The sequence below is a fragment of the Ambystoma mexicanum genome, chromosome 3q (genome assembly GCF_040938575.1).
Source record: "Ambystoma mexicanum isolate Mex_15411 chromosome 3q, UKY_AmexF1_1, whole genome shotgun sequence".
Taxonomy (NCBI): domain Eukaryota; kingdom Metazoa; phylum Chordata; class Amphibia; order Caudata; family Ambystomatidae; genus Ambystoma; species Ambystoma mexicanum.
This window is the reverse complement of record NC_090926.1, coordinates 834756681-834784255: the sequence shown is the minus strand read 5'-3', so window position 1 is coordinate 834784255 and position 27575 is coordinate 834756681. Positions and strand designations below refer to the sequence as shown.

The window sequence follows — 27575 nt, the reverse complement described above, 5'->3', positions numbered from 1 at the left end:
CCAACACATGAACGTGCGGTAAAAATCTGAAGATGGCTGCCAGAGGCGGTGCTTAGGTAGAGGGCAGTCATTGGCTGTGGTCAGTATGACGCAGAGACCAGTGATTGGTTATTACTACGAAAAACAGATCAGAAACAAAACTGATACTGGTTTTTTCTTTACCGAGGATTCCCAGCCTGACGACGGGGAATATTCATGAGCATGTGAATCCATGCCAGACCCCATGCTGGAGAAATAGAGAGACCCATCGTGGCAGACCTTGTTTGGAGATATGCTGTCCTTTTGTGCGACCAGAAAAAGCAATGAACAGTCTGTTTAAGGAGTGGAACTCCGTAGTTCACTGTAAGTAGAATTTTAAAACTCTTGCCACATCTAGAGAATGCAATGTTCTTTCTGCCTCAGAGGTACGATTCTTGAAAAAAGATGGCAGGACAATGCGCTCCGTGAGTGTCATTTCCGATAAGACCTTGGGAAGGAATTTAGAGTGAGTTCTCAAAATGACGCGGTCCTTCTGAAACAAAGTGAAAGGAGGTTCTGAAGACAAAGCTTGCAATTCAGTGATCTTCCTGGCCGATGTAATGGCTATCAAAAAAGCTGTTTTCCAAGAGAAGAATTTCATTTCACATATGTGAATCGGTTCGAAAGGGGGTTCCATGAGAGCCGTTAACACAGTGTTTAGACTCCAGGTAGGAACTGGTGAGGGTGTAGGAGGAGGGAGACCTTGACAGCCGGAAGAGAGAGTAATGACTGTGTTTCTGGAGTCGTCGTTTATACTGATATGGCCGATAGGTGAACTTTGATAGAGGACAGTGAGAGTCCTGCCTTAGACAAATGCAATAAGTAAGGTAGTATCTGTTCTACTGAAGCTGTAAGTGGGTTAATTGTAGACGTCTCACACCACTTCGAGAAACCAAGTCCATTTCCGGATGTAGGTGATTCTCGTCGAGGGTGCTCTAGAGGCCCCGATTATGTCCCAGCATGTTAGACCAGAAACGACCCTATAATATGAATAGTATGCATATTATGTTGGCCGGAAACCAATCGCATCATGTGGCAAACACCGCAATCACAGAATCGTCAATGTAACCAGAGGGCGTCCATTTTGTGAATGCATCAGCAATTTGCTTTTTTCCTTTCTGTTTTAGCGCCTTGCAAAATGTATTCTATGCTTCGAATTCATACACGGTGCAAGGTCACGGCCTGCATGCTGAAAGACTAATACAGACAGGGATGTCAGATGATACAGAAATCCATTGTTTTCCTCCCTCGCAAAGTCCTTGGAGGCGAGCAGAAGCCGCATCTAGCATCAGCCAAGTGCCGACCTGTCTTGCAAAATGCTGTAGTAAAAGGCAGTTAAAGCATGAATTATATTCTTTTTGCAGTACTCCTTCGCGGAGACTGGTATTCTTTGCCTCAGAACTGTCTGACCCTTGGTTCACGAATAGAAACACATAGATAACGTGCTAAGGAATGTTCCTTTCCTATGAACATGATATCCTTGCTGAACTAGGTGCTTTATGTTCTCCGTAACAAAAAGCTGTCGCTGCTACTGTTGCTAGAATAAGTATATTTAGACTGAAGAGAGCCTTGTCATAACGTGTCATAATTGTCATGATTGTCAATCACCGAACGCCTGAACGACACATTTATGGGCGGTTTGATTTGCATTCAAAGATTGCATGTTATGTATATATATTGTTGCTGGAGCGTTGCTCGCTCTCTTGCGTCTCACGAGGTCTAGGTACAAACGTTGCGAGACGTTATACCCCAGTCGGCCGACTGAGAATACTTTGAAATAAACCAGACTTGTTTGGAAATCGAACTTTGTGTCTGCCGTGTCACTACAGTATATGGTGATTGTGCCTTAGTTTCCCTATGCAGGGTCTATACGGCCTGGCAAGCAGTCTGCTGGGAGATTCAGATTGATACGTTTACGCTGCTCAGGAACCAAGCCTTGAGGGAGAGGCTTGCTGGGTCGTGATGCAGGACTTTGTGGTTCTGTTGCGTCAATAGATATTGATGCGCTTTGAGGCGAACGGGAGACCATCGGGATAGATGCTGTAGAGTCGCGTACCAAATCTGTCATGCCCAGTCCGGCGCTATTAGGATCATAGAGCAGTTCTGCTCCTTCATTCTGCGTAGAATTCTCGCTATGAGTGGAATGGGGGGAAAGGCATACAGGAATTTCCCTGTCCAGTCCACAGAGAAAGCATCTCCTGCTGACTGCTGTTCCGGGTACCTTGAGGTGAATTCTTGGCATTTTCTGTTGGCTCTGGTGGCAAAGAGGTCAATCTGTGGATGGCCCTATATGGAGAACATCTGCTGGACTTTCCTCTTGTCTAGCTCCTATTAGTGAGATGACGTGTACTCCCTGCTCAATTTGTCCGCTAGAACATTGTCCACTCCCCGGAGATGTACCGCCCTGATTTGGACTCTGTGGTGTAAGGCCCGTGCCCACAGCAGTTGAGCTTCTTGTGATAGGACCTCTGATTTAGTGCCCCCTTGCTTGTTGGTGTAGTACATGGAGGTTGTATTGTCTGTCTGGACGGTCAGTACCTGTCCAGCTACGACTGGAAGGAAGGCTTTCAGAGCCTACCGTATCGCCCTGTGCTTCAAGACATTGATGTGGAGCTGTGACTCCTGGTCTGACCAAGTATCTTTTGTTTGGAGGTCTGCCAGGTGAGCTCCCCAGCCCGAAAGTGATGCATCTGTTCTTAAGAGAAGAGTAGATGTTGGCGTCTGGAATGGCATTCCTGGTAGCAGGTTCCGCTGAGTATTCCACCACTGAAGTGCCTTGTGTACTGTCGCCGGCTTCTGGACTACATCCTCCCATGAACCTATAGTTTGCTTCCATTGGTGTTCCAGGGCCTCCTGGACTGGTCTCATGCGAAGTATATACACATGAGGACATCATGCCCAGGAGGGATTTGAACGAGCGTACCGTGGTTGTCCCTTTTTCTAGGAACCATGAGGTGGAGCAGAGAATAGCTGTTACTCTGTCCGCCGATGGTCTGGATTTTATGTTGTTTATCGAAAAATCTAACCCTTTTAGGAGTTTTATTGTTTTCGAAACTGCCAATCGAGCGTGACTGGAGGAGTTTGCCTTTATCAACCAGTCGTCCAAATATGGAAAGACCTCCGTTCCCATCCTTCTGAGTTTTGCTGCAACTGGCGCCAGACATTTGGTAACCCGAATGGTAGCAACCGGAATTGGAAATGCAGGCCTCCTACAGCAAACCTGAGGAACTGTCTGTGGGCAGGATGAATTAGAATATGGCAGTATGCGTCCTCCAAGTCCAGAGTGGCTAGGTGCGACATTGAGGGGGAAGAACCGACCTTTCAATTTTGTTTGTTCTGGGCTTCACCTTGGGTAGAGCCGCGTCTTCCTCTTTGGGAGTACTTGTTGGAGGATTGGTATCTGTACCCTGGAATGTGTTTCCTTGCATCTTTTGACAATAGGAAGTTCGATTATATCCTCTGTCTTTTGACGATGAGCCTCAAAAAGGGTGAAAAGACCTACAGTCTCTATATTTATCCTTTAAGGAACTGATGGCTCGAGCAGTGCCGTGTCCGTTTTAATTCCTTTTAGGTGGTCATCGACCTTCTTACCAAATAGCTCTTGCCCATCAAAGGGCATGTCCAATATTTGTGCTTGTACCTCGTCTGAAATTCGTGGCTTTCATCCAGGCCTGTCTCCTTAGTACAGTGCCGTGAGGCATCTGCCTGAATCCTGACTCAGCTACATCGACTGCAGCGTCGATCATGTGATCCAAAGTAGCTTCTCCATCTGCAATGATTGACCTGGCTTCTTCCTGGAGATCCGCAGGTAGATGTTTGGTCAGAGTATGGTATGGATGAATGTGCACAATATAACAGTATATCTAATATCAAGAATCATAAACTGTAACTCTCCTACCTTAGTTTCACAAAAAACTCACCAGACAAAATGCACGAGGTGTTAAGGTGTTAAGATATGGTTGAAACATCTTTTTAATACGGAAGAAGGGGTTTACACACAAAAGAAGTCACTTTCAGCAATACTTGCTTAATAACCGAGTAGGTTTATACATATGATTTTTTTGCAATGTGTTTCTTTTTTCCATTCGTTGTCTTCTTTGAACAAGAATAGCCCGGATTTGAGAAAGGCGCAGCATATACGCCGAAACACGTGTCATCCGCAAGGGTGCGGGCACAAGCATACTTCCCGTATTGTTTTATTTTAGGGTAACCGAATTCTCCCATTTGTACAAATATCTGGAGCCCATCCAAAAATGTATTAAAAACCTCGTTGATTTCTGGTACCAGTATACCATAAAGATATGCATATTAAATACATAAAATTAGGGTTAAAGTCATTTTAACGGCATTTGTCTTACCCCTAAGTGTCACAATTTTTCTAAGTTTCAAACAGAGTTTGAGATTAAGAAGCAAATTAATATCCTTGATAACCAGGATACACAAGTATTTAAAACCTTTATCGAGCCATCCATCTCGCCCCACTCCAAATAAACCTCTATGCCAAGAAGTCAAAATAGGAAATATCATTATGGAGACATTGACTTTGTAGTCAGACATTCTACCAAACAACGTTAAAGCCGACAACAGCTCCCGAAAAGAATGTTCCTTTTTTTAATTTGTTCATTTATTGAATACGTTTAGCACATCCACTGGGAAGCCTCACAGTGCTAGAAGGCTATGGACAGAAATGGGGTATGTGCCACTAAAGAAGACAGGAGAGATTTAGAGAAAAGCCAAGTCTTAAGATACAGCCAAATAGTCTAAATGTTTGTTAGTCAACTGAAGAGTTCTCAGAAGGACGTTCTGAACACGGGCTCAAGGTGGGTAAAATAAAATCCAAGCTGCATATGCACCTTGTAGTCTAAGGACATAGCATTATTATTCTGCACACAATTGGACGTTGGCCATGTTGAACAACAGAAGCAATGCAGGTTAACTAATTAATGCATTCATATTGTCATTCCAGCACTATAGCCACAATTGGCACACAAAACAAAATAATAATAAACAAAACAATTTGGAATATAAGACCAAGCATTGTATAGTGATGGTAATGAAATAGGATTGACAAATCATCATAACTTACAATCTTCTTCAACTGCAACCCGTACCGACTTCGCAAGGTCTTGCGCTTCAGAAGCAAGAGTTGCAGTCACATTGCGCCCATTTCTTCCAAGTCGTGTGAGAAGTGTTTGGGAAGAAAATGCAGCTCTTCGATCACTAGAGAATGATAACAAATGTATATGACTTAATTATACTATTCATTTACCTCAGTGGCCAAAGCAATTGGATATAAACACTACGGTTACTTAGCAGAATTAGAAAAGGATATTCAGCTTTTTTTGTGGTAGCACCTTGCTGGCACTGTGGAGGGTCAGAAGGAGGACGTGGACAGTGTGATGACATTGCTAAGAATTATTTATTGAAGCAATAGAACCCGAGGAGGGAATGGGGGGCATTACCAGTACGGTAATGCCCTCGGGGTGATAGCAATACCCCCCTCAGAGGGTTCTATGGCTATTAGTACCCCGGCACGTTGTACCGGGGTACTAATAGTAATTTTTTCTCAAGTTGGGACACAGTGTTGTCACCATTCCTCAACTCGAGAAAAACATGGAAAAAACATAGTCCCTTCTCCCTTTACATGGCGCCCATTAAAACATAGAAAAAAAAGTAAATAAAGAAAATGACTGCCATGGACCGGGGGACGAATGGACTACACGTAGTCCCTTCTCCCTTATCCTGATGGCGAGACAGAGTCGCGGTGGTAAGTCTTACCCAGCCGGGTAACAATCCGGCGAGAGCCAATCAGATTGATTGTAACAATCTGATTGTCCCTCGCTGGGGATTAATAACTAATAAATATAAGGTCTAACTTGCCCTATTGCTATGTGGTGCACCCTGCCTATATAAATAACGAACATGCTCGGCAGTCGTCAGGAAGTGTCCAAATTAAAGAGTTTGCTGTCCAAAAACTAATTCTAATTGCCCTACCACCATTAAAAACCAACTACGGTCAGAGAGAATATATCCCTTCTCCTGATGGTGCTATGCTTGCATTTTTAGAATGTATCTTCTTAAAAATTCTATCTGGTCACCTTTCGTATCAAATCCTGTAACTCCTTTATAATATCTTTGGGTTTTCCTTATCCTTAGCCAGTGCTCTCAAAGTAATCTTTCCTGCACTTTGTTTTGTCTTTTGAGCCAGGCTCTTTGGCCTTGTATATGCTTATGGGATATCTTTTCTGGCTGATTTATGTTCTCTTTTTTACCGTTGGTTTATCTGGGTTATCTGATCAACACCTGTTAGCTTTAATTTATATTCTCTTTTCTCCAATTAGAATTTCTTGAATGATGGAATATTCTCTCCTCTTCACCGGGTAGTCTCTTTCTCAGATGTACTTATAATCCTCTTTTCCATAGTATTATAGTTCAAGTTTATCAGTGTTGTACCTTGGACGTCAGCACTTTCACTGGGTAGAGTTTCTCTGATTACATAATGAGCCCAACATGGCCTCTCGGTCCTCCCTTTCTTCCCATTACCTTTAGTTAAAGCACTGATCCTGTTAGCTTTTGTGTCACATAGGAACCCCGTCTCCCATACATTAGTCACAAATGCACTACTGTTTCTATGATTATAACAGTCGCCTGTCACAAGGACAGGTAAGACACTGACACATTGCTACTTGTATATACTGAATGTGCTGTCACATTACCGACAAATAAAACACAGGAGAGAACTCCTTGACAAACACTGGAAGCGCAAATTGCCTTTGGTCCTTCTTTTCTCCAAGTTGTCTCTAATCTGTTCTGACTGCTGGCATACATAATCTGGTTTCTGCAACATGCTTGTTCATCCCCCCACCTTACTCATACAACCCCTAAGTATGGGACAAGTGTTTCCCCTCACTCTCCTCCTCCCCTCCTCCTCACGTTCCCTTTCACCACCTATGCCTCAAAAAACACTTTGTTAGGCAGCAAACGCTTGCTTCTACGCAACCTCATTCTTGGCCCGCCTCTCCACCACTTCCTTCTTGTCTTTTCTCATCAACTTCTCACAGACTCCTCTCATCCTCTCTTAGTTAGCCTTGGTCACGAACTCTTTCTTAACTCCTCTCAACCCTATTGCTTACCACCTTTAACTTGTATTACCTCCTCCTCAAGGATCTCTACCTGCAGTGCCACTTTCCCTTCCGAGGCCAACTGAGTATCTCTCTCCCAGGTCTTTCTAACATCAGTCTCCTGGCTGTCTCTTTATCCAGCCACCTGGACCTCTCTCTCACCAGTCTGCTGGTCTTGAAACGTCACAGTCCCCTGGATTTATTATATATGAGTTCCTAGATTTTTCACTACTCGGCCTCCTTGGTGCTCCTCTACCCAGCAGTGTGGGTCGGTCATCCAGCATTCTGTATCTATAGTTGCACCAGCCCCTTGGGATTCTGTCTCCACAGGCTTCTTTTATTTGTTAAGTTGCAGTTTTTATAAAGCATGGACCATGCACAAATGTATCACAGCAATGTACATACTAAAAATATATACAAATTAAACAATGAAAAAGTACAACATACTAAATAAAAGAATACAATCTTTCTTACCAACTCACCCAGTCTCTCTTTTCAAGTCTCCTCAGCCTTTCTGTTCCCTGCCTTTTGGTTCTCCCTTTACCCAGCCTCCTGGCTCTTCCTCACCTCAGCACCGCTTATCTATCCTTAAGTCCCATGTTTCCTCCTCACGCCAGCCTCATGGGCATCTCCTTTGGTCTCCTGCATCTTCTCCTTCTGCTCTCCCCTCATTCGATCACCAGAGCGGCGCCGCCCCCTGCCCAGTGCCCACAGAGTATGCAGAGAGAACATTGCTTCTCTGCAGTGTGGCGGCAAATCAATGTTTCAGAGCAGCAGATATTTTTTATTTATAAATAATGAATCTGCTGCTCTGCAATGCTGCGTCAAGGAGCAATATGCGGGCCTGGGCCTGCTGCCACAGTGCTGTGCCACCCTTCAAAGCGATGCGTGTGCCGTTTTATGCAGCCTTTCCCCATTGTAGAGTGTGTGGAGCACCACACACTCTACATAACCCATCCTCAATCCAGGAGCTGGCGGAGCCCTGGAGGGGTGGACCTGCACTATTATAATTGTGTGCAAACAACGCACCAGTCCACAGGATCAATGGAAGGCTACTGAGGCTAGTAGTATAGCTACAGGTTGTTAAATGGATTGTCATTGGCTGTTTAACAGCCAATGACAATCGGAGTGTGGGTGGGGTCAGGTCATGGACACACACGTGTGCCTCACCTTCTCGTTCATTCTCTTGTTGCTTCGTGTCTGTCTGGTCTAGTGGACTTCTTTCTCCAGGACTAAAGAGGACTCTGGGCTGCCCAGAAACAGCCCCACCACTTCACATGCACCTAATAACGCGGCATGAGGAAGACTAAGAGTTTTCTTAACTTTTCATGGCGTTCAGCGAGTTGGCCTACATCTCGCAGATTGTGAGACGCAGTGACTTGCATGCTTATTTGTGCCCACAGCCCATCCGGCCTTCACCAGGAATCCGGATGAAGGCCGGGTGGGACAGAGGCAGGAACTACTAGCGCTCCGGGCAGCAGGTTGCTCCTAGCAGGCCCAGCCCAGGACTGGCCTGAGCTGGATGGGGGCTAACGGACGCTTGCTCCAGTCCCAGCAGGGACCATCCTCCTGGGCCGGCCTTCCTTCAGAGGAGGTCCGATCCAGGACAGGAGAGCCCTGGTGGTGTGGGCCTGGGTATCCGGTGTGACCTCTGGGCTGCTTGGGACTCCAGGAGGCCCTGCATTCCAAACTGAATGCAGGGCTTCCAGCTCCTGGAGTCCACTCCCACCCAAGCACAAATTGGGAGTCAGGGGTGAGGGCACCAATGAAAAAGTGGCCTTCACAGTTGCAAATGGCTATTCATTCCTTTTTGTGACACTGTTTGAATAGTAGCCAAGGGGGAATTTTTAGTTATTAAGTGCAATGTAAATTGTGCATTTTAAAGAATATGTATTCAGCAACAATGGTCAAAACTACTAGCAGCAGGTTGAATTAACTCTTCAAACTGGCCCAAATTGAAAATAAAACAGGGCCACACACCAGCATTTTGTGCATATCAGGAGGCCCGGGGGCAAAAACAGCCCGGGCAGGGTGGCTTCGAGAACTGTCTCGCACCCTCCTGCTTCGGGTAGAACCGGGCCTGATGGGTGAAATGAATTGTGCTACCTGCCTCTTTCCATTCTTTATCATGAAATCGCATGTCTGTGTATTTTTATGTACCAATATGTAGGCCGTAATCTGCCCATGTCTGCATGCATTAGTGTGCCACATTGTCTGGAGGTAAAGTCCAAAAGTCCTGACCTGAAATACACATTTTGACATTGCTGTTTATGCCACAAATGCATTCGGGTTCCCGTTATAAACCATAACTCTCACCTAGGGTCAGAGACTCTGATCCTGCATGGATTAATATTGGAAAAGGACTACATCTCCGCGCAAGAACTCATCTTCGCTGCTAAATGAAGCCATGCTGCACACCAGACCAGACGAATGGCATGGCACGTAGTTGCATTATGGATGCCAGTAACAGTACGACAACATGATATTTTACCATAATTTCTGGTTATCTATATAATGAATTTCTTTATGCATACACAGTACCAGCTATTCTCAATACAAGCTGCTGTAAAATACACAATCACACTTGCACACTTAAGAACAATGTATCACCATTAGTATGTAAAACCTAATGATTTTAATGGCATATTTCTGTGCGTTTGGACAGTAAATTGCACATTCTGGAAGCCATTTCTCACAGCATATCGCGGGGGAAGACCCACCGCACCTCCCTTGGTGTGTGGTGGGCTAGCCCGCGGAGCTCGCTCGCTCCCAAATTCGGCTGGAAAAATGTACACCCCACCACCTTTCAAAGTCACCAGTCGCCACTGATAATCACACATGTTTAAAATAAAAGAGACAAATGAACCATTGCTATTCTGTATCCCCCCCTATATTTGGAAACACATTTTCGCAAACACATGAGGCATGGGACAGGGTGGGGTGGGCAGGGTTGATGAACAATATTTTAATGTGAGAACAAGCAGTTCATTTTGTTTACATGGAAATGTGCAGGTCTATTACAAATATGCAGTAGTAATCTAGCATACCACAAAGCAACCCAAACATGTGTGATAACAATTAAAGGCATCCAGTTACATAACCATTTTATTCTAGGGTGTGTAGTGACATTTTGTTTCTTTATTTTGAAAACAAAAAACTTGTTTTAGGTAGACTGCTTTCCAAAGCGACGGGTAACACCCCTCGCCCACATGAATGCATGCAGGGGTAGACAGCTGGGTGGGAGTAGCAAGCTGCTGGTGCGTCAGGTAAAAGTGTGTGTCTGTTGGGGGGAATGTTTGTAGTGTGGGTTAAGAAAAGGGGGGAAAGGTAGGTGTAAGTGGGTTTGTGTGTAGGTTGAAAAGAAATGTTTGTTGCGTGGGCGGAGTGGGTGGCCGTGCAATGTGTGTTTCTGTGTGTGTATGTGTGTCTGTGAGGGGAGGGAGGTTGGATAGGAGCAAAGGGAGACAGACTTGAGAGGCAGTGAAACCCCTGAAAATAGTGATATTAAAGGCTGCAGAAATCAGCCGGAATTTGTTTTTCATTCTTTGTATGTGGCATTCAATATATTGAAATATCACATAGAACCAATTCAAGACCAGTCTGCCTCACATAGCATTCACACAGTTGGTGTTCGGTACCCATTATGAATCTCTCTAGATATGAGAGGCAAAGGAAAATGCCTACTGGTCACCTACTTAATGGCCAGGTTTATGTTGTGAGAGCAAGTCTGTGGACAGGTCTTTTAGAAGTGTGGCCATCTCTATGCCACTAAGAGAAGGGAGACAACCTTTTGCAGAAATCGAGGGCTTTGGAAAATCCACCCACCAGTGCGCTAGGCTGACCCTTACATATGGAATCCTTTCAGAACTGGGTGGAAGTGGGTGAGAGGGGTGCAGCAAGTGTCTCCCTAGCATCTGATACTGGACATGTGCGGTCAGCCTGGAATTCACAGTGCACTGACAATGTCAGTTACTGAGCACACACAACACTCTATTTCGATTACATCCAAGTGTAACAGTATATTGAGAGACCACACTGAACATAGGAAGTTCCCCCCAACCGGAGTTAAACGGGACCAAAATGCACTATTAATTTGGATTCATCGACACCCCCTTAAGACTCATATAGAGCCCTGTGGATCCCTCCACCCATGCCATCAATGAGCCAAGGACCAGGCCGGTGTACAGAAAGAAAATATATTTATTTAAAATATAGCTTCAATAAATATTGCACTGAACGGTTACAGATGCCACTTTCCACCACTTCAACACATATACTACTTTCTCCTTTTTGTTTCAGGTATGGAACACAGGCAAAATTCTGTTTTGAAAATAAATTACACATTACATGCACAATGCTTTATACATGCTGTTTCTCTGCTTAATTGAAAATGCATGCAGTTTTGAACACACATGTAAAAACGCATGTGAAAAAAAGCACCCTTTTTCCTCGTCACCCATAAGCAGTACAAGCTCGTTCTGCTCTCAGGGTCACGTGCTCACTCTCAGCAGAGAGTGTATATTGTTAAATGAAATTGGATTAGTTCCACTTTGTAAAGCACTACTCCCCCAGCACCGAAAACCCAGGCATCAATTGCATGCAACACCCCACTTTTCAAAAGCCAGCTCTAATAAGTGGGGACAGTTTAGAAATGTCATTTTTGTGGTCAGGAACTTTTTGTGTTAAAGGTAAGGTTTGTGAATGGTGACAATTACAAATTTTGTTTAAAAGGCAAGGACACCCCAATTACTTTAGGTGGCTATAACATTATTCCCGCTAGGAGAGAGGGTGAAAGTTTTGAAATCTTCTAAGCTCCCCCCTCCTACGTCAATCTAGTTGGGAGTTAATTAATACACACTAATGAAAGGGAATAGATTAATTAAATAGATTCCCACGCTTACATTTGTTGGACAATCTACTTACTTTTGGAAATCTCTGAGTTTGGCAGTCATTGAGACAGAGCAGGGCTTCACTTTTGGGGAAAAACATGACTCTGTTCAGCACTTCAATCAATGGGATCCCACAGCAATCATCCCTCCATGGCTCCAGGTAAGATCACAGCCTCTGTTTTCTGGTCTCCCCAGCAATGTGAATCTCCAGCCCTCTTCCAATATTTCCACCCAGATTTTTCAGCAGATCTCCTTTGGTGATTTCTAGGCAGCTGACCCCTCTCCAATGGTGCAAACGCTTTTTACCCCATAAGTTTCAATCCCAAAATGTGGCAAACAGAAGGTACTAAGAGGCTTGACTTTTCACTGACGCCTTTCGGTCCACTGCCCCGAGGTCCAACCCTTGTGTGTGATAGGTCTAGGGAATTCCCTGATTGGAGTGAGGTGAAAAGGTACCCTTACTATCAATTACACATTTTTCTAAATGCCATTTTCTGTACTGAAAAAGTCACATGGCAACAACCTAGGTTTTTCAAATAAACATATTAACATATATATATATATATAATAAATACAGTTAATTGTGGTGTAATTTTAGAGGTTACTCCAGTGTTCACAAGGTATGGCATGCACAAATAGTAGTTTTTCAAAGTTTACACGAAAGCTGCAATAGTTATAAATATACAATTTTCTACACAACTATCTAATTACATAAGTAACCAGTTCCCCAAATGTCAGCTTCAGTATCCTTTTGGGGAAGCTAGAATCACATTTTAGATGGTTACATGGTCACCAAGCATCTACATAACGGGTTCGTCAGCTTTAATATGACACAAGAATGGATACAATGCGACTTATCGTGGCTGAGAAAATCTATAAAGTATGTGGCTGTATTCACTCCTATGGGCATTTTCTAAATGGTACATATTTATTCCAGTTCCTGGCCAATCTCAGTTTCATTTCTGATTCTTGATGGTATTTCCTTGAAACCACGTGTTCTGGCCTGTAATTAAGTCATTAACCCATCCTGCCAGTCAGAGTTTGAAAGAGGGATCTTATCTGTCCAGGACACATGTTCACCTTTAGCCTCTTGGACACAAGAGTCAGTTCTGCTTAGCAACTGGCTCAGGAATCGAAACTCAAAGCTATCCCTTTCCTGGGATCCAAGAGCCTCAGAGAGATTGGCTTTCAGATAACAACAGAGCAACTATATAATGGGGGAGGTAATTCTGAATAGAAACTGTAGTCCTGCCTTTTTAGAGAATAAAGCCTTTTATACTGTCCCTGAAAGAAAAACAGCATTTTCAATCAGATGCAGCTATTTTGCATGTGAAGCATATTATTCATTTTAATACATTGCATCTTGCCAACACACACCAAGTATTTTCCCTGATATATTTATTTTAGCAAGAAACATTTGTCTTTATGTCAGGTTTTAGAATTGCAAAACAGACATGCAAGGCCATTTTAGTTTCAGTATTGGAAAACGCTGCTTTTCATGTAGAATGAACCATTGCTTTTCTCTTGCAAATGAGACTTAAAGGCTGTGTTTTCCATTTGACCTATCACTTTGAAACGATAGGTAGGACTTTTGATCTCCAGTTCTTGCCCATTCACACAGCATTTCCATTTTTCCACAACACTTCCTTGTGTTACTTGCAGAAATACACACAGCCTGCATTACTAGGCCCATTTGCAGCGTGGAGGTTTTTGAAGGACGGGATGCAATTTTTCCACATAGGCCTGACTTGGCCTTCGTGTGCCTGTCATCTTGGCCATCATTGAACCCCACACTAGGACTCTGATGAAGATTTGAAGACAAGATATCTTTTATCACTTCTAACTCTAAGTGTAAAGCTAGAAACCAAGAAGCATCATGTTCTCTAAGGAGGGACATCTGGGGTACTGTGTCAAGATACCAACCTACAAGGCGGACTCAAAGAGAGTAGGGATAAAAGAAGCTTTCAATGAACATCCACAGAGATTTCATGTGACAACCCCAGTTGTACAGGTGCAAATAGTGTTTAGATATCTGGGGTAACATTGCAGGCAACCTGTAATTAACAGGTATGCAAGGTAGAAGTCAAAGGTTGAAATTTTGTGTTGCTTTAAGACAGCTGTTGGAGGAGGGTATTCGGTCCCTTTGAAGCGTGAGTCAGTGGAGCTATTCTCTAGAACCTTGGAGCGCCTCTTGTGCTAGATGGAATTACCAATAAAGATCTCGGACCAAATAACCGGACAGACTCTGAAAATATGGCACAATACTACTTTATTCTCAATTAAATAAAGCAGGATGAACTGGCGAACAACGGACTGATGCTCGCACACTCACACACAAACTTGATTATACAGAGGTTATATGCCCAAATATACATCATCAATGACATCATCCTACGTGGCAAACTGCAAAACCTACCTATTGAAGGGAAGGATTAGTTAAGGGGAACATATGTACCTATGGTATACATAGGGATTAGTAGGTCATTGGCTGCCTCAAACGTCATTGGCACACCTCAAACTACCTCTAAATACATATAAGGAACATGTTACTTACCTGTAATTGTTGTTCTGCAGCATGGGTCTGGCATGAATTAACATAATCATGAATATTCCCAGCCGTCAGGCCGGGAATCTTCAGTAAGAAAAAATAAAGCAGTCTTGTTTTAAAAGCTTGAAAACTGCCTTTCTCTCATTATCCAATCACTGAAGACTGGGTCATACTGCATCCATCCAATGATAACCGGCTCCCTGAGTCCCACCCCGTTGCCCATCATCAGATTCAAAGCACATGAGTTGCCACTATGAACCCAGAAGAGCACAGCGAGGAAGGAGGGAGGGTTCACATGCGAATCCATGCCAGACCCCTTCTGTAGAACAGCAGTAACAGGTAAGTAACATGTTCCTTCTCCAGCATGGGGTCTGGCATGGATTCACATGCTCATGAATACGATTATATAGCAGTACACACAAACAACCACGAGAGGTGGCAAGGCTCTATAGAAGTACAAACACTCACCTGTGGAACAGACACACCTCAAGTAAATAGGTTACATAGAACCGCTTGGCCGACTCTGGACTCCTCCCTGGAATCCCGGTCGACACAGCAGAACCTTGTGAAGGTGGGCATAGACCTCGATGTAGCAGCCATGCAAATGTCCAGCAGGGGAACCCAAGAGAGAAATGCCATTGTTGCAGCAATGGCTCTGCTGGAATGCGCTCTAGGCCGGCCCGGGAGTGGTCTGTTGGCCAGACAAAGAAAGCGCATGATGCACCAGAGAGCCACAGGGATACGGAAGCCTTTGACAGGGCATTTCCCTGATTCACAGGACCAGAGTTCACAAAAATGTGCAAAGTCTTCCAAAAATCCTTTGTGTCAAGCCACATGGAACTTCAAGGCCCGAGCAACGTCCAGCATATTTATTTATTGCGCATTCGTAAGAAGACTGGAAGTACCAAGGGTTTGTTAAGGTGGAACGCAGACGGAACCTTAGGCATAAAGGAAGGGTGGGTTTGAAACACAACATTTTCAGCATGAAACGACAGGTATGGGAGAGAGCTTGAATCTCCCCGACCCGCCTGGCCGGGGTGATAGCCCCAAGGAACATCATTTTCCAAGAAAGACAAAGAGCCTGGTGAGGATGACAATGAGCTACCACACTGGGGCAGGGGCCTTCACTGGAGGGAAGGATCTGAAGAGCCAGTGGGACCATAGGGATGGTCTGTCCGGTGAGCGGGTGTATCGTGATATAGCTGCCAGATGCACCCTGATGGAGGTGTGAGCCTTGGCTAGCGACAGTAGGTATGGCAGAAGCTGTGGGTAGTGACGCGCCGAGCTGTGCTCTTCAGGGACCTGAACCATGCTGTGAAGCACTTCCTCTTGTGTCCCTAGCACAATACTGTATATGACTCCCTGGCCTTGGTAAGAACTGTTTTACATTCCATGAGAAGATTATAGTGGCCAAACTCTTGGGCTGCAGGAGCCAAGCCGTGAGGTTCAACGATGCCGGGTCGTGATTCGGAATGGTCCCCCTTCTCTAGAGAGTAGGTCAGAAAAAGGAGACAACCGGACAGCTGGAGCCACCAACAGGCGAGCAGATCCAGTTACCAGATCTGGTGGGGCCACGCTGGGGAGAGGAGTCTCATCGTGCAGTGCCAGAGTTTGAGTGTGTTGATGACACACAGTAGAAGTGGAATCTTCGGAAGGCATACAGAAACCGCCCTTTCCATCTGAGTGAGAAGGCATCCCATAGGCTCCCCGGCTGGGAAAAACTGCTGGCAAACTCCTTGCATTTGGAATTTGCTGATACGGTGAAGAGGTCTATCTGGGGACGGCCCCATTTTCTGAATAGGAAAGACACCTGCTCTTGTTGAATCTCTCATTCGTGGCATGACCGCATCTTCCTGCTGAGAGTATCCGCTACGGTGTTCATGATGCCTGCCAGGTGGAACGGGATGAGGAACATGCCTTGAAAAATCACCCACTGCCACAGGGCCTGAGCCTTTAGTGAAAGAGCAGGGGATCGGGTCCCACCCTGCTTCCTGATGTAGAACATTGGGGTGTCGTTGTCTGTGAAGATGCTCACTACCAGACCCCTCGGAACAGCACATTGATATGCAGATTCTTCTGTTCCGGCAGCCAGAGACCCCTGCCCGGTGTGAGCCAGCAATCCCTCCAGAGAGGCATCTGTGGGGGCATCTGTAGCCTGGAACGTTGTGACTTAAAATGGGGACTTGAGTGAGGTGTGAGCGCACTCCCCAACATTGCATGGACTGTCTGAATTCCAGGTTGAGGGTAACCTTGTCCGTCCATTTTTCCTGTGACTTGGCACCACCTGGCGTCCATAAACTCTTGCAGGGACTTCATCTGCAGCCTGCAGAATGGGACTAGGTAGATGCATGAGGACATCATGCCCATTAGTGACTTGATTGCTAAGATCATCGCCAATTGCATATTGGACTGCTGATGCACCTTCCCCAGGATGGCCACCACCCTCTCCACCAAGGGGTATGCCAAGGATGTCACTGTGTTGAGGCGGGCAACCAGAAACAGAGCGTCCTGTGATGACACTATGCAGGATTTCGGATAATTGATGGAAAATCCGAGCTCCATCAGTAGGTGTAAGGTCTCCTCTGTGAACTGTATCACAATCACGATCGGATGTGCCAGTCGTCCAGGTAATGGAACATGTTCATGCCTTTGAGGCGTAGATGAGCCACCACTGGAGCCAAGCATTTTGTGAAAACCGTTGGTGCCGATTTTAGGTTGAAGTGCAGAGCTTTCAACTGATAGTGACGTCCCAGAACTCAAAGCGCAGGAACGTTCGATGCGTCGGATGTTTGAGGACGTGAAAGTAGGCTTTCTCCAGGTCCAGTGTTGTCATGTAATCCCCTTCATCCAGTTGGCCTAGCATCTGCTGCAACGTGACCATCATGAACATTTGGGATTTTAGTTATTTGCTGAGGCGTTGGAAATCCAGGATCGGGCACCACCCTCCACCCTTTTGGAAAAGAAAGTATCTGGAGTATACTCCGGAGCCCCGGAGGCGCAGGGGGTCGAATTGCATGCCCCTTTCACCAGCATAGCTTGCACTTCATAGAGCAGCTGGGTTATGTGTAGCTCCTTCCTCACTACAGGGGGAAAACGAGGGCACCTGTCCTTGAACTATATCCAGCACCCACTTGTTGGTGGGGATGTCTTTCCACGCATTGACAAAATTTGATAGACGACTCCCCACCAGGGTGCAAAAGTGGGGGTCCCGGCCTTGGACCAAGTCAGGCTTGCTTAGGCAGTTGCGTCTTGCCTTGTGGGCGTAGTGACGCTGCAACCCTCCTCCAATGACTTGTAAAAGGCCGCTGTATGCTTTCTGCATCATGGAGCGGTACGAGGTAGAGGCGTATCCTCTAGAAGCTCTGCTGAACTTCCCCTTGAAGATCAAAGGAAGAGGACCAACCCTGTTGCAGGGTCCCTAGGAATCCTGCCGTCTCTGTGTCTGTTTTTATCACATGTAGCATATCATCCACTACATTTCAGAACAGGTTATCCCGTCAAAGGGCATATTGACAACCTTGGCCTGGGTGTCAGGTCTAATGTTGGTGGCTTTCAGTCAGCCTAGGCACCCGAGTGCCACACCATTACCCATCTGATGAAATCCTGAATCCGCGACATCCATGGCTTTTGTAATGACATTGTCGGAGGCCACCTCTCCTTCCAGAAAAAGGGCGAGGGCCTCTGTCTTCTTATCATCCCGAAAGAAATCTAGGAGTGGGCCCAGCTTGAACCATAACTCCCTATCATACCTGGCTAGAATGGCTAGAACCTTGGTGGCCTTGACAGTTGATGCTGCAGTGTATACAACACGGTTCCCCACTGCATCCAGCTTCTTTCCTGCTTGATCTGGTGGAACCATAGACTTGGAGGATGGGTGAGCAGACCGTTTGCTTGCTGCGGCTGAGACAACGCCGGTGATGGCTGTGATCTAAGACACTAAGGGGCTGAGTCCGGCACCCTGTATTTTTTCTCCAGCCTGTCACGTTTTGCTTGTTCGGAGCTTGGAGGCTTCATTAGCGGGAGGCCTTCCTTCCATACCTCTTCAAGTAAAGGGACAGACAATATCGTTTTCCTGGCCGATGCGCGCCTCTTGTAAAGGAAACCCTCCTTTTTCTTTTCCTCAGGTACTAAGTTGAAGAGGGTAGATGCCCTTTCCTTCATGGAGTGGAACAACCCCACCTCATCTGGGGGAGAAGCTCTGGAAGCATCATCTGCACCTATTGGGTCCCAATTCACAGGAATAAAGTCGTCAAACTCATCTGTGTCTATGGTGCCAGTATCCGTGCACGTTCCAGTATGCGTCTGCAGTGAATTCCCTGCTGGTGCTGCTGGGACGGCGGTGGCATTGGTGGTCGCCTTGGAGTAGCCGAGCAATGTCAGTGCAGAGCCCATGGAGGGCTGTACCAGGGGTTGCTCCTGACTGGGTTGCTATTGGTGGCAGCCGCTGTTGTATCTCCGAGACCAGAGAACTCAACACAGTGAAAATATCCTGAGACATTTCTCTAGAGGCCTGTGGAGGGACCACAGGAGGGGCAATGGCAGAGGGCTAATGAGTCTCACTGGGCAAGTATGACTTGGTGATTCCATGGCTATCCGGCTGTTGCCACCTGTGTCCAGGCATTCCTGCAATGTTTCCTCTTCAGAACTTGTGTAGTCTGTCATCACCGGGCCGCTTGCGACCTCCTTCCGACTCCCAGAACCCTCGACCCCCAGTCTGGGAATAAAATCAGTTGGTGGTAACAGATTCTTTGGTCTTGCCGCCTCCTTCGAAGCAGAAGATACCACCAGTGCCTTTATCGACTGAGTAGTGGTAGTTGAAGAGGCAGTAGTCGAGATCGGAGTGGTCGTGGGCTTAAGCGGCAGCGATACCCTGGATTTCTTCCTGGTCATAGATGGAGATGGATGTCAATGGAGATGTGCCGCCCACAGCAGCTCATGGGGCAACCACTGACGTGGGCTTGGTCGGCGAAATCATAGTCGATGAAATTGTAGTTGAGGCCTCTGCACGCCGGCAATGAAATCATGGACGTAGTCGACTAGGACCTTGACGTGGCTTCCTTACGGGAATGCTTTTTTGGTTTATCCTATGATGGAGGGTCATGTTTCCAGGATCTCTCCAGACGATACCCCACCCACTGGCAAGCTTACCGTGGACATGCATGGTGACAGAGAGCGCATATGTCCCGAACTAGGACCTGCAGCCATGGCATCTCTAGTCGGCTCATCAGAATGACGGTTGGACTTACAGACGATCTCCGTGGATATGTCCTCGGGCGATCTTGACCTCTTACCAAAGGGAGAGTGCTCCAGAGGTCAATTGGATCTGGAATCTACCTGAGTGTGCCCGAAGGCCATGCCGGGGCCCCGTCTTCCTTCAGCCACACCACCAACTGTTGGTAACTGTCTCTCTTAGTCTTGCCTGGGAAACTCCAGCAGATGTTGCATCAGTCTTCCTCATGGTCAGGATGCAGACAATAGAGGCACCTCGTGTGCCTGTCCTCCACATAGATGTTCCTCAAACACACCGAGAGCAGAGCCTGAACAGACTGCTTTTGCATTCCTCTGAAATGGTGAGGCATGAAGTAGGCCTTACTAGACCTTCCCACAAAGATCTTCACCGGCAACGGTTCACTGCTACCGGCACTGAATACGAGTCGGCGGAGGAGAGATTCAGGAAAAAAATAGGAATGTTTTTCATTGAAAAACAACAATTATGAAAAATAGCTCAAAGGGCAACTCACGAGGACTCCCTAACCGAAACGTGCGGTGAACATCTGAAGATGGCCGCCGGGAGCGGGATTCAGGAAGACTAAGCTAATGGCCCTTGGCCACGTGTATCTGTTACTGGATGGGATTACACCAGAGTAATTCTGAGACCAAATAGCCGGACAAACTCTAGAGGATGGCAAGTTGCTGTTTTATTAGCAATTATCTAAAACAGGGAGTTACAACGAACATCAACGGACATACGCTCATTCTCAGCGATTTACACATGAAATACAATTATATACTCTCTTTGTGTGTCAGAATGACATCATGCTACGTGGCAACAACAAAAAACCTATCAAGGGTTGGGATTGGTTAAGGGACACATCCAGATATACAATCATTCACGAGCTAGGTTTGTTATTGGCTGTCAGATATCAGGTGGACAACTCATGACTACCTCTTCATACATGTCATTTAAGAAAAATCAGTTACAGAGTGCTTCATTGGTTTCTCACACTATAAGGTCCTTTGTTATATCGACTAATACAATCGGTTTGGCATGCTTGTGCCATGTCTGAACAGTCGGTTAAATTAGCAGCACATACGCCAAGACCCAGGTGTAAGTAGATAGGACATGAAGCTCCCCTACCACCCAATTAGCCCAACATCTCTCATCACCCATGCCTTCTGCCATTAAATTCTCTTTGTACTTGGTCTTGCAGAGTATTCTTGTCCTAGGAATGCAACGGGAGTGAGGGCACTCGCCATTGTGTCTGGAACTCCATGTTCGAACCCTATTTTCAGCCTCGACTCACGTGACAAGAGACCACGATTCTGTTCATTCTGCAAGCTTTGAAATGCTTTAATGAATTAGGAATTGGCATCTTCTGTGCTCTTTCTTGAACCTTAACGTGAGAGGAATCATCCTCTGCACACATATTCCTATTCAGCGTAGATAGCTGACCTCAACTTCTCAGTTCTTGACTTCAGGCCAGACAGCCTCCCAACGCAGCCCACCAACCTGCTATTCTAATGCGACATAGCCTTTCATTTTCTCTTCATGATTCTTTGGCTTACTATTCACTAATTGTAGCTAGCCTATATGATATGATCTTTATCTTGCGTTTCAGAGTATGTACATTCATTATACTTCTAATTTCTGCAATGCTTTCTAACTTGTAATCTTCTTTTACACTTTTAATGTTCACTTGATTCTTTCCTCTAGAATTCATACATAGTCTTCAAACAGTATTTCAGGATTTTGTGCACACTTCCTTATGACGTTATCAGTCCATTTTGTTAGCGCTTTCTCATATTCCTTCAGGGATTTCCTCCTGTAGGCTGTCATCAAGTCGAGGGTATATTCAATATGGTGTCTTAAGGGATACCTTCTTTCAAATACTTGCTGCGGTATTGGTACAATAGCTGGTGTTAGACAGGGCACGGTCTCATGTCTCCAATACAGAGAATTTAGGGGGTTAGGATCTCCTGCGGATGTGTATGTCTGCTTCTCTACATTCCCCCTCTGGTCGAATCCTCAACCACCTCATCAAGTTTTCGGCTTCTTTGAATCTCCTCTTCAAGAAGGGTTTCTTTGGTATCCATACCTTTATCAACCCCCTCAGGGTACCCGCATTATTGATATGTTCATCCACACTCCAGGTGATGTAATTACATTCTCCACTTGGGGGTACAGAAGACCCAACGTCCCACATAATTCTTATGAATACTTGGGTACCGCAATTTCATTCCTTCAGGTGCCAGAATACATGATTTTATGTGGTTACTAATCATACTTTCAGTCTGCGTGTTGTCTTCTGTTTCACCCTTCACATCAATCATGATCTTCATTCACACTGCTTTTTTTGTTGTTTTCTGGCATTGTCCAGTCATTATCCTTATAACACAGAATCCAAACATTATCATCACCAATATTGCTCCAAGGAACTTAAACACATTTGCCATCCAGTCAGGAATCCATGCAAACAGAAAAGAGAACCAATCGTCATCTCCAAAAGCCTCTGTCTTCTTCTCCATTTTTGTGTGCAGTTCTGTCAACATAGTTATAGCATCTGTCAGATTCCCGTTCTCACCATAATGGGATGGTCTGAAAGTACAGCAAGAAGGCCCGACCTTGGCGCAAACACCTCCTTCCATTGCTGTAATCATGTTGAGGACATACCTGTTCCGGAGGGTGAATAACCTTATGGCCCTCAACTCTTCCTTTATGGCGTTAAATCATTTTATAGTGGTATTGATTGTCTGGTGATCTGCAACCATTTGTCATTCACTACTGCTTGGAGTGCAGGCATAAGGAACAAGTTACTTACCTGCAACTGTTGTTCTCCAGCATGGGTCTGGCATGGATTCACATGCTCACGAATATTCCCCGTCGGCACGCTGGGAATCCTCGCTAAAGAAAAACTCAGTATTAGTTTCGTTTCTGATCTGTCTTTCTTAGTAGTAACCAATCACTGATCTCTGGGTCATACTGCCCCCAGCCAATGACTGCCCTCTCCCTAAGCCCCGCCCCTGGCAGCCATCCTCAGATTTGGTAGCACGACAGAAAGAAAACTGGTAACACCAAGGGCTCGTTGAGGTGGAAGTTTGACGGCACCGTGGGCATGAAGGAAGGGTGCGTCTTCAGCACCACCCTCTTGTCATGAAAAGTCAAGTACGGAGGCTTGCAAGATAGGGCCTGAATCTCTCCCACTCGTCGTGCAGAGGTGATGGCCACGAGGAACGCTGTCTTCCATGACAGGAACTTCCAAGGCGCCAAATGCATAGGCTCGAATGGGGCCCCCATGAGCCTGGTCAGCACCACATTAAGCTCCCATGCCGGGGCAGGAGCCTTCACTGGCGGGAATGATCAGAATAGTCCCTTCATAAATTCCTTCACCAGGCGATGAGACCATAAGGACGCCCGTCCCGTCGTCCTGGTATATTGGGAGATGGCAGCCAGATGTATTTGTATGGGGGCGTGAGCCAGTCCAGCCTTGGCCAGCGACAGCAGGTACGGCAGCACTTGAGGGGCCGTAATTCGCAGAGGGTTAATCTTCTGTGCACGGCACCAGACAGAGAACCTCTTCCATTTATGACCGTAACACTTGAGAGTTGAGGACGCCCTGGCCTTTGCAAGAACCTCTCTGCAATCAGCCAGGATATCGTACCCTCCAAACTCTAGTGCTGCAGGAGCCAGGCCTGCAAGTTCAGCGACTGTGGGTCGTGGTGTAGAATGGCGCCTCCTTCTCTGGAGAGAAGATCCGCATCCGCCGGCAGCCTGACTGGTGGGGACGTTGACAAGTCCAGAAGGTCCGGGAACCAGACATGCCTCGGCCACGCCGGTGCGACGAGGATCATTCTGCACCTGGACTTCTTGAGCTGGTTGATGAGGCGGAACAGCAACGGCAATGGAGGGAACGCGTATAGAAACCGGCCGTCCCAAGGGAACGAGAAAACATCGCCCATGCTCCTCGGTTGTGGGAAACTGCTGGCGAACCTCTGGCACTTGGAGTTCGTTGCGAACAGGTCGATCTGGGGTGTGCCCCATCGTTGGAAGAGTCGATCCACTTGATCCTGGCGCAGTTCCCACTCGTGGCACGAGCGCAGCTCCCTGCTGAGTGAGTCGGTGATGGTGTTTTTTATTCCTGCCAGGTGGAAGGGAACCAGAAACATCCCCTGGGTGACGGCCCAGTGCCACAGATCCTGGGCCTCCTTGGATAGGGCTTGGGATCTGGGGCCCCCTGCTTCCGTATGTAGAACATCGTGGTGGTGTTGTCGGTGAAGATCCTCACCACTTTGTCCTTGAGGGACGGGAGGAACGACTTGAGCTCCCAGAACACTGCTTGGAGCTCCAAGATGTTGATGTGAAGAGACCTCTCCCTCTGGGAGCCAAAGGCCTCTTGCGCGGAGATCTCCGGTGTGGGCCCCCCAACCCTCCAGAGAGGTGTCCGTAGTCACCGTCTCCTGAAACGCCGGGGTTTGAAAGTCCGTGCCTGTCGTGAGGTGAGCCCGGGTGCCCCACCATAGGATCGCCCGATGGAACTCCTCGTCGAGGGGGATCCTGTCCTTGAAGCAGCCCCTCGCCTGAAGCCAGCGGGCGTCGAGGAACTCCTGTAGCGGACGCATCCGAAGTCTGTAAAGGGGCACAAGGTAGATGCATGAGGACATCATCCCGAGAAGGGACTTGATGGACCTCACCTTGCCACGTCCGTGGCTAACAGGCGCCGCACCTTGCCAAGGATGGTCTTGGTCCTCTCCTCTGAAGGGGAGGCCTATTGCTCCACTGTATCGAGCTTCGCCCCCAAAAACAGTGCTACTTGCGATGGAACCAGGTAGGATTTGGGGTAGTTGATGGCGAACCCCAGCTCCGTGAGCAACCGGACGGTCCTCGCTGTATGATCGATGTCGAGTTCCCATGACCTTGCCCGGATTAGCCAGTCGTGCAGGTAGGGGTAGACGTGGATCCCCTGCAGGCTCAGCCGCGCCGCCACTGGTGCCAGGCACTTGGTGAAAACCCTGGGTGCCAACTTTAATCCGAACGGTAGGGCTCTGAATTGGTAGTGGTGTCCCTGAACCACGAACCTGAGGAACTTCCTGTGCCTTTTTAGAATGGGGATGTGGAAGTAAGCATCCTCCAGGTCCAACGACGATAGGAAGTCGCCTTCCTCCAGCTGTCCCAGCACGTGCTGGAGGGTGACCATCCTGAATTTCTGCACCCAGAGGTCGTTTCCATTGGCATAGTCTCAGCCGGCTCCGCCAGGGCCGCAGCGACCACTTCGGTAGAGGTCTTAGCCGGGTGGATCAAAGCCCTCATCACCTCAGGTGCGTCCTGGGCCTTCGCCTTGGGGAGAGGGTCAGCGCCTCGCTCCCCCTTCGAGATCGACTGGGTCCGCTCCAGCGGCCTACCCAGGTTCTCGGACTTCCTCTTCCCCGAACCAGAGCGCTGGCTCGTGGTCGAACATGCCGGGTAAGTAGCGCCCTGCTTGGCAACCGAAGAGCCCGACCTTTCGGCGCTCCCGGAGCCCGCAGACTCGCAGAGCTTGGCCTTCTGTTGGGCCCCCGTCACCAGGGCACCCTCAAAGGACTTAGAAGCCCGCTCACACTTCTTCTTCGCCTTCTCACTTGCTGTGCCCTTCTCCAGCCATGTGGCAAGGCGGGAACGACGATCTTGTTTGGTCCGTTCCGAAAGGTTCTTGCAGAACGTACAGTCCTTCTCCACGTGCGTCTTCTCCTGATGGAGGCAGTAGAGACATCGCGAATGCTCGTCCTCCTTGAAAACGTTATATAATCGGCTTCCAGGGCAGTTCCTGAACAGCTTGGATCCGGGTGTCGAGCTCCCCTTGTCCTGGGCCATGTCCATTGAGGTAGGCCGCAGATCTTCCGGAATCCTCCAAGAAGTGTAAACTCGATGAAAACTTCACCCTTGAGGGGCATAGAAGAATTCCGAAACGGGTCCCCGTTATCGGAAGAGAAACGGTGGAGCTTGAGGCTCGATTAAACCGAAAAAATAAGAAATTCTCCTGAAAAAACGTGAAAATGCAGTAAAAAAACGCGAGACCTAAACACAAGGACTCCCAACACTTGAGCGTGCGGTAAAAATCTAAGGATGGCTGCCAGGGGCGGGGCTTCGGGAGAGGGCAGTCATTGGCTGGGGGCAGTATGACTCAGAGATCAGTGATTGGTTACTACTAAGAAAGACAGATCAGAAACAAAACTGATACTGATTTTTTCTTTACCGAGGATTCCCAGCCTGACGACGGGGAATATTCATGAGCATGTGAATCCATGCCAGACACCATGCTGGAGAAATATAGATGTCATTATCATAGCAGTCTTGCTGAACAACCTGTGCTCATCCGGAATCTCATTGTAAGCTTCCATTGACTTAACAGAGAGAAATTATTCTCTCTCTTCATCCTCTGGAGTGCAGTTTACCTTTTTCTCACATGCTCATCCACTTTCAAATCCCTTGATATTCAGATCGCTCTGGGGAATCACCAAGGCTGGAACATGGATAAGAACAATGGCACACAATCCTCCTCAGTTCCTGGGCAATTTATATATGCGCTGGATCCACAGGCCCAATTTTGATCCATTAGGACAGCAGTCCTCTCCTCATTGCATGGATATCAATTATGTTCTTGCCCCCTTTATTCTCTCCAACTCAGATTTTACCTTTGCTTTGAAAGCACGTTGTTTCATTAGTTAATGGGACTACATTCAATGGGCTTGAGTCATCATCCACCCATGTCAGCAGTTAAGAGTTCTTGGCCCATGACTTTAGGCACTCATCATTCACTTTCTGCACCTCGTGCACTGTTTCCTTTTTCAGTAGATGAGCTGCACAAGACAGCCGCCCATCTTGCCATGCTTTGGTCGTAATCACTCGTCCATACATTCCAGTCCTCATTTCTTTAATTATTACTTTATCCTTTCCCACAGAAGGATACACAAGCATCTTGTCTGTCCAGCCAGGCGCTTTTTCCATTTGCTTTGTTTTGATATAATCATCCTGGTATGTGAACCTCTGTCTTGATCGCCATCACAGGGTTGCCCAGCTCCCTTGGAACTGTCCTCTGCTAGTGCATGCTGCTAGATGGCTGAGGCACTTCACATCATGTGCTGGCATCCCTTTTGAAATGAATGTTGTTACTGTACTCATGGCACAGTTGATGAGAGCGCAGACATAACAGCTCTCATCACATGCTCTCTTCCCCACTTTTTTCTTATGTTGGTAGCACATATTTTTCACCAAGTGAGCTGAATTATCAAGATAGGTATTTATCCCTTAGTTATCTTCTTTTGCATCCCTCTTCTGTCTTTTGACATACCCAAATAGGTCAAAGAAATTATCATCATTTGTCCTTATACTGGAAAAAAATCATGTGTCATGTTTTCAATTGAACCATCAGAATGATAAAAACTTAAATTTAAGATACAAAAAGAAGTAAAGAAAGCACATGCATATGTATATCATTTATAAGAGTCTAGAAAAACATTCTGTGTACCATGCCATTTCTTGCTGATTTACTAGCCTTCTTGCAACAGCATTTTCTTCTCCCTGAATCATTTTTAATACATGTACTCAAATCAAATTCATAGTTGCACAATCGGCTTGATTATTGCAATCAAAAGCCTTCTTATAACTGGGAAGTTCTTTGGATCTTGAAGAAAGACGAGAATAACATCTCTCTTAACGAGGGTAGGATATGACTAGAATATAAACCCAAAAAGTGCAATCACAACTCTATGTGTGTCACTATCGGCTGGTGTCATGTGCTATTTTTG

The 27575-nt window shown here is 46.6% G+C and overlaps 1 protein-coding gene across 1 annotated transcript in view; it reads right to left on the bottom strand.

Annotated features, from left to right (window-relative positions):
* STXBP4 (syntaxin binding protein 4) overlaps nucleotides 1-27575 on the bottom strand; it is a 775907-nt gene that overhangs the window by 72441 nt on the left and 675891 nt on the right. Inside the window, exon 15 of the mRNA XM_069654926.1 lies at nucleotides 5105-5238. Within this exon, the coding sequence (XP_069511027.1) occupies nucleotides 5105-5238 (134 nt within the window). The remainder of the gene's footprint in view (nucleotides 1-5104; nucleotides 5239-27575) is intronic.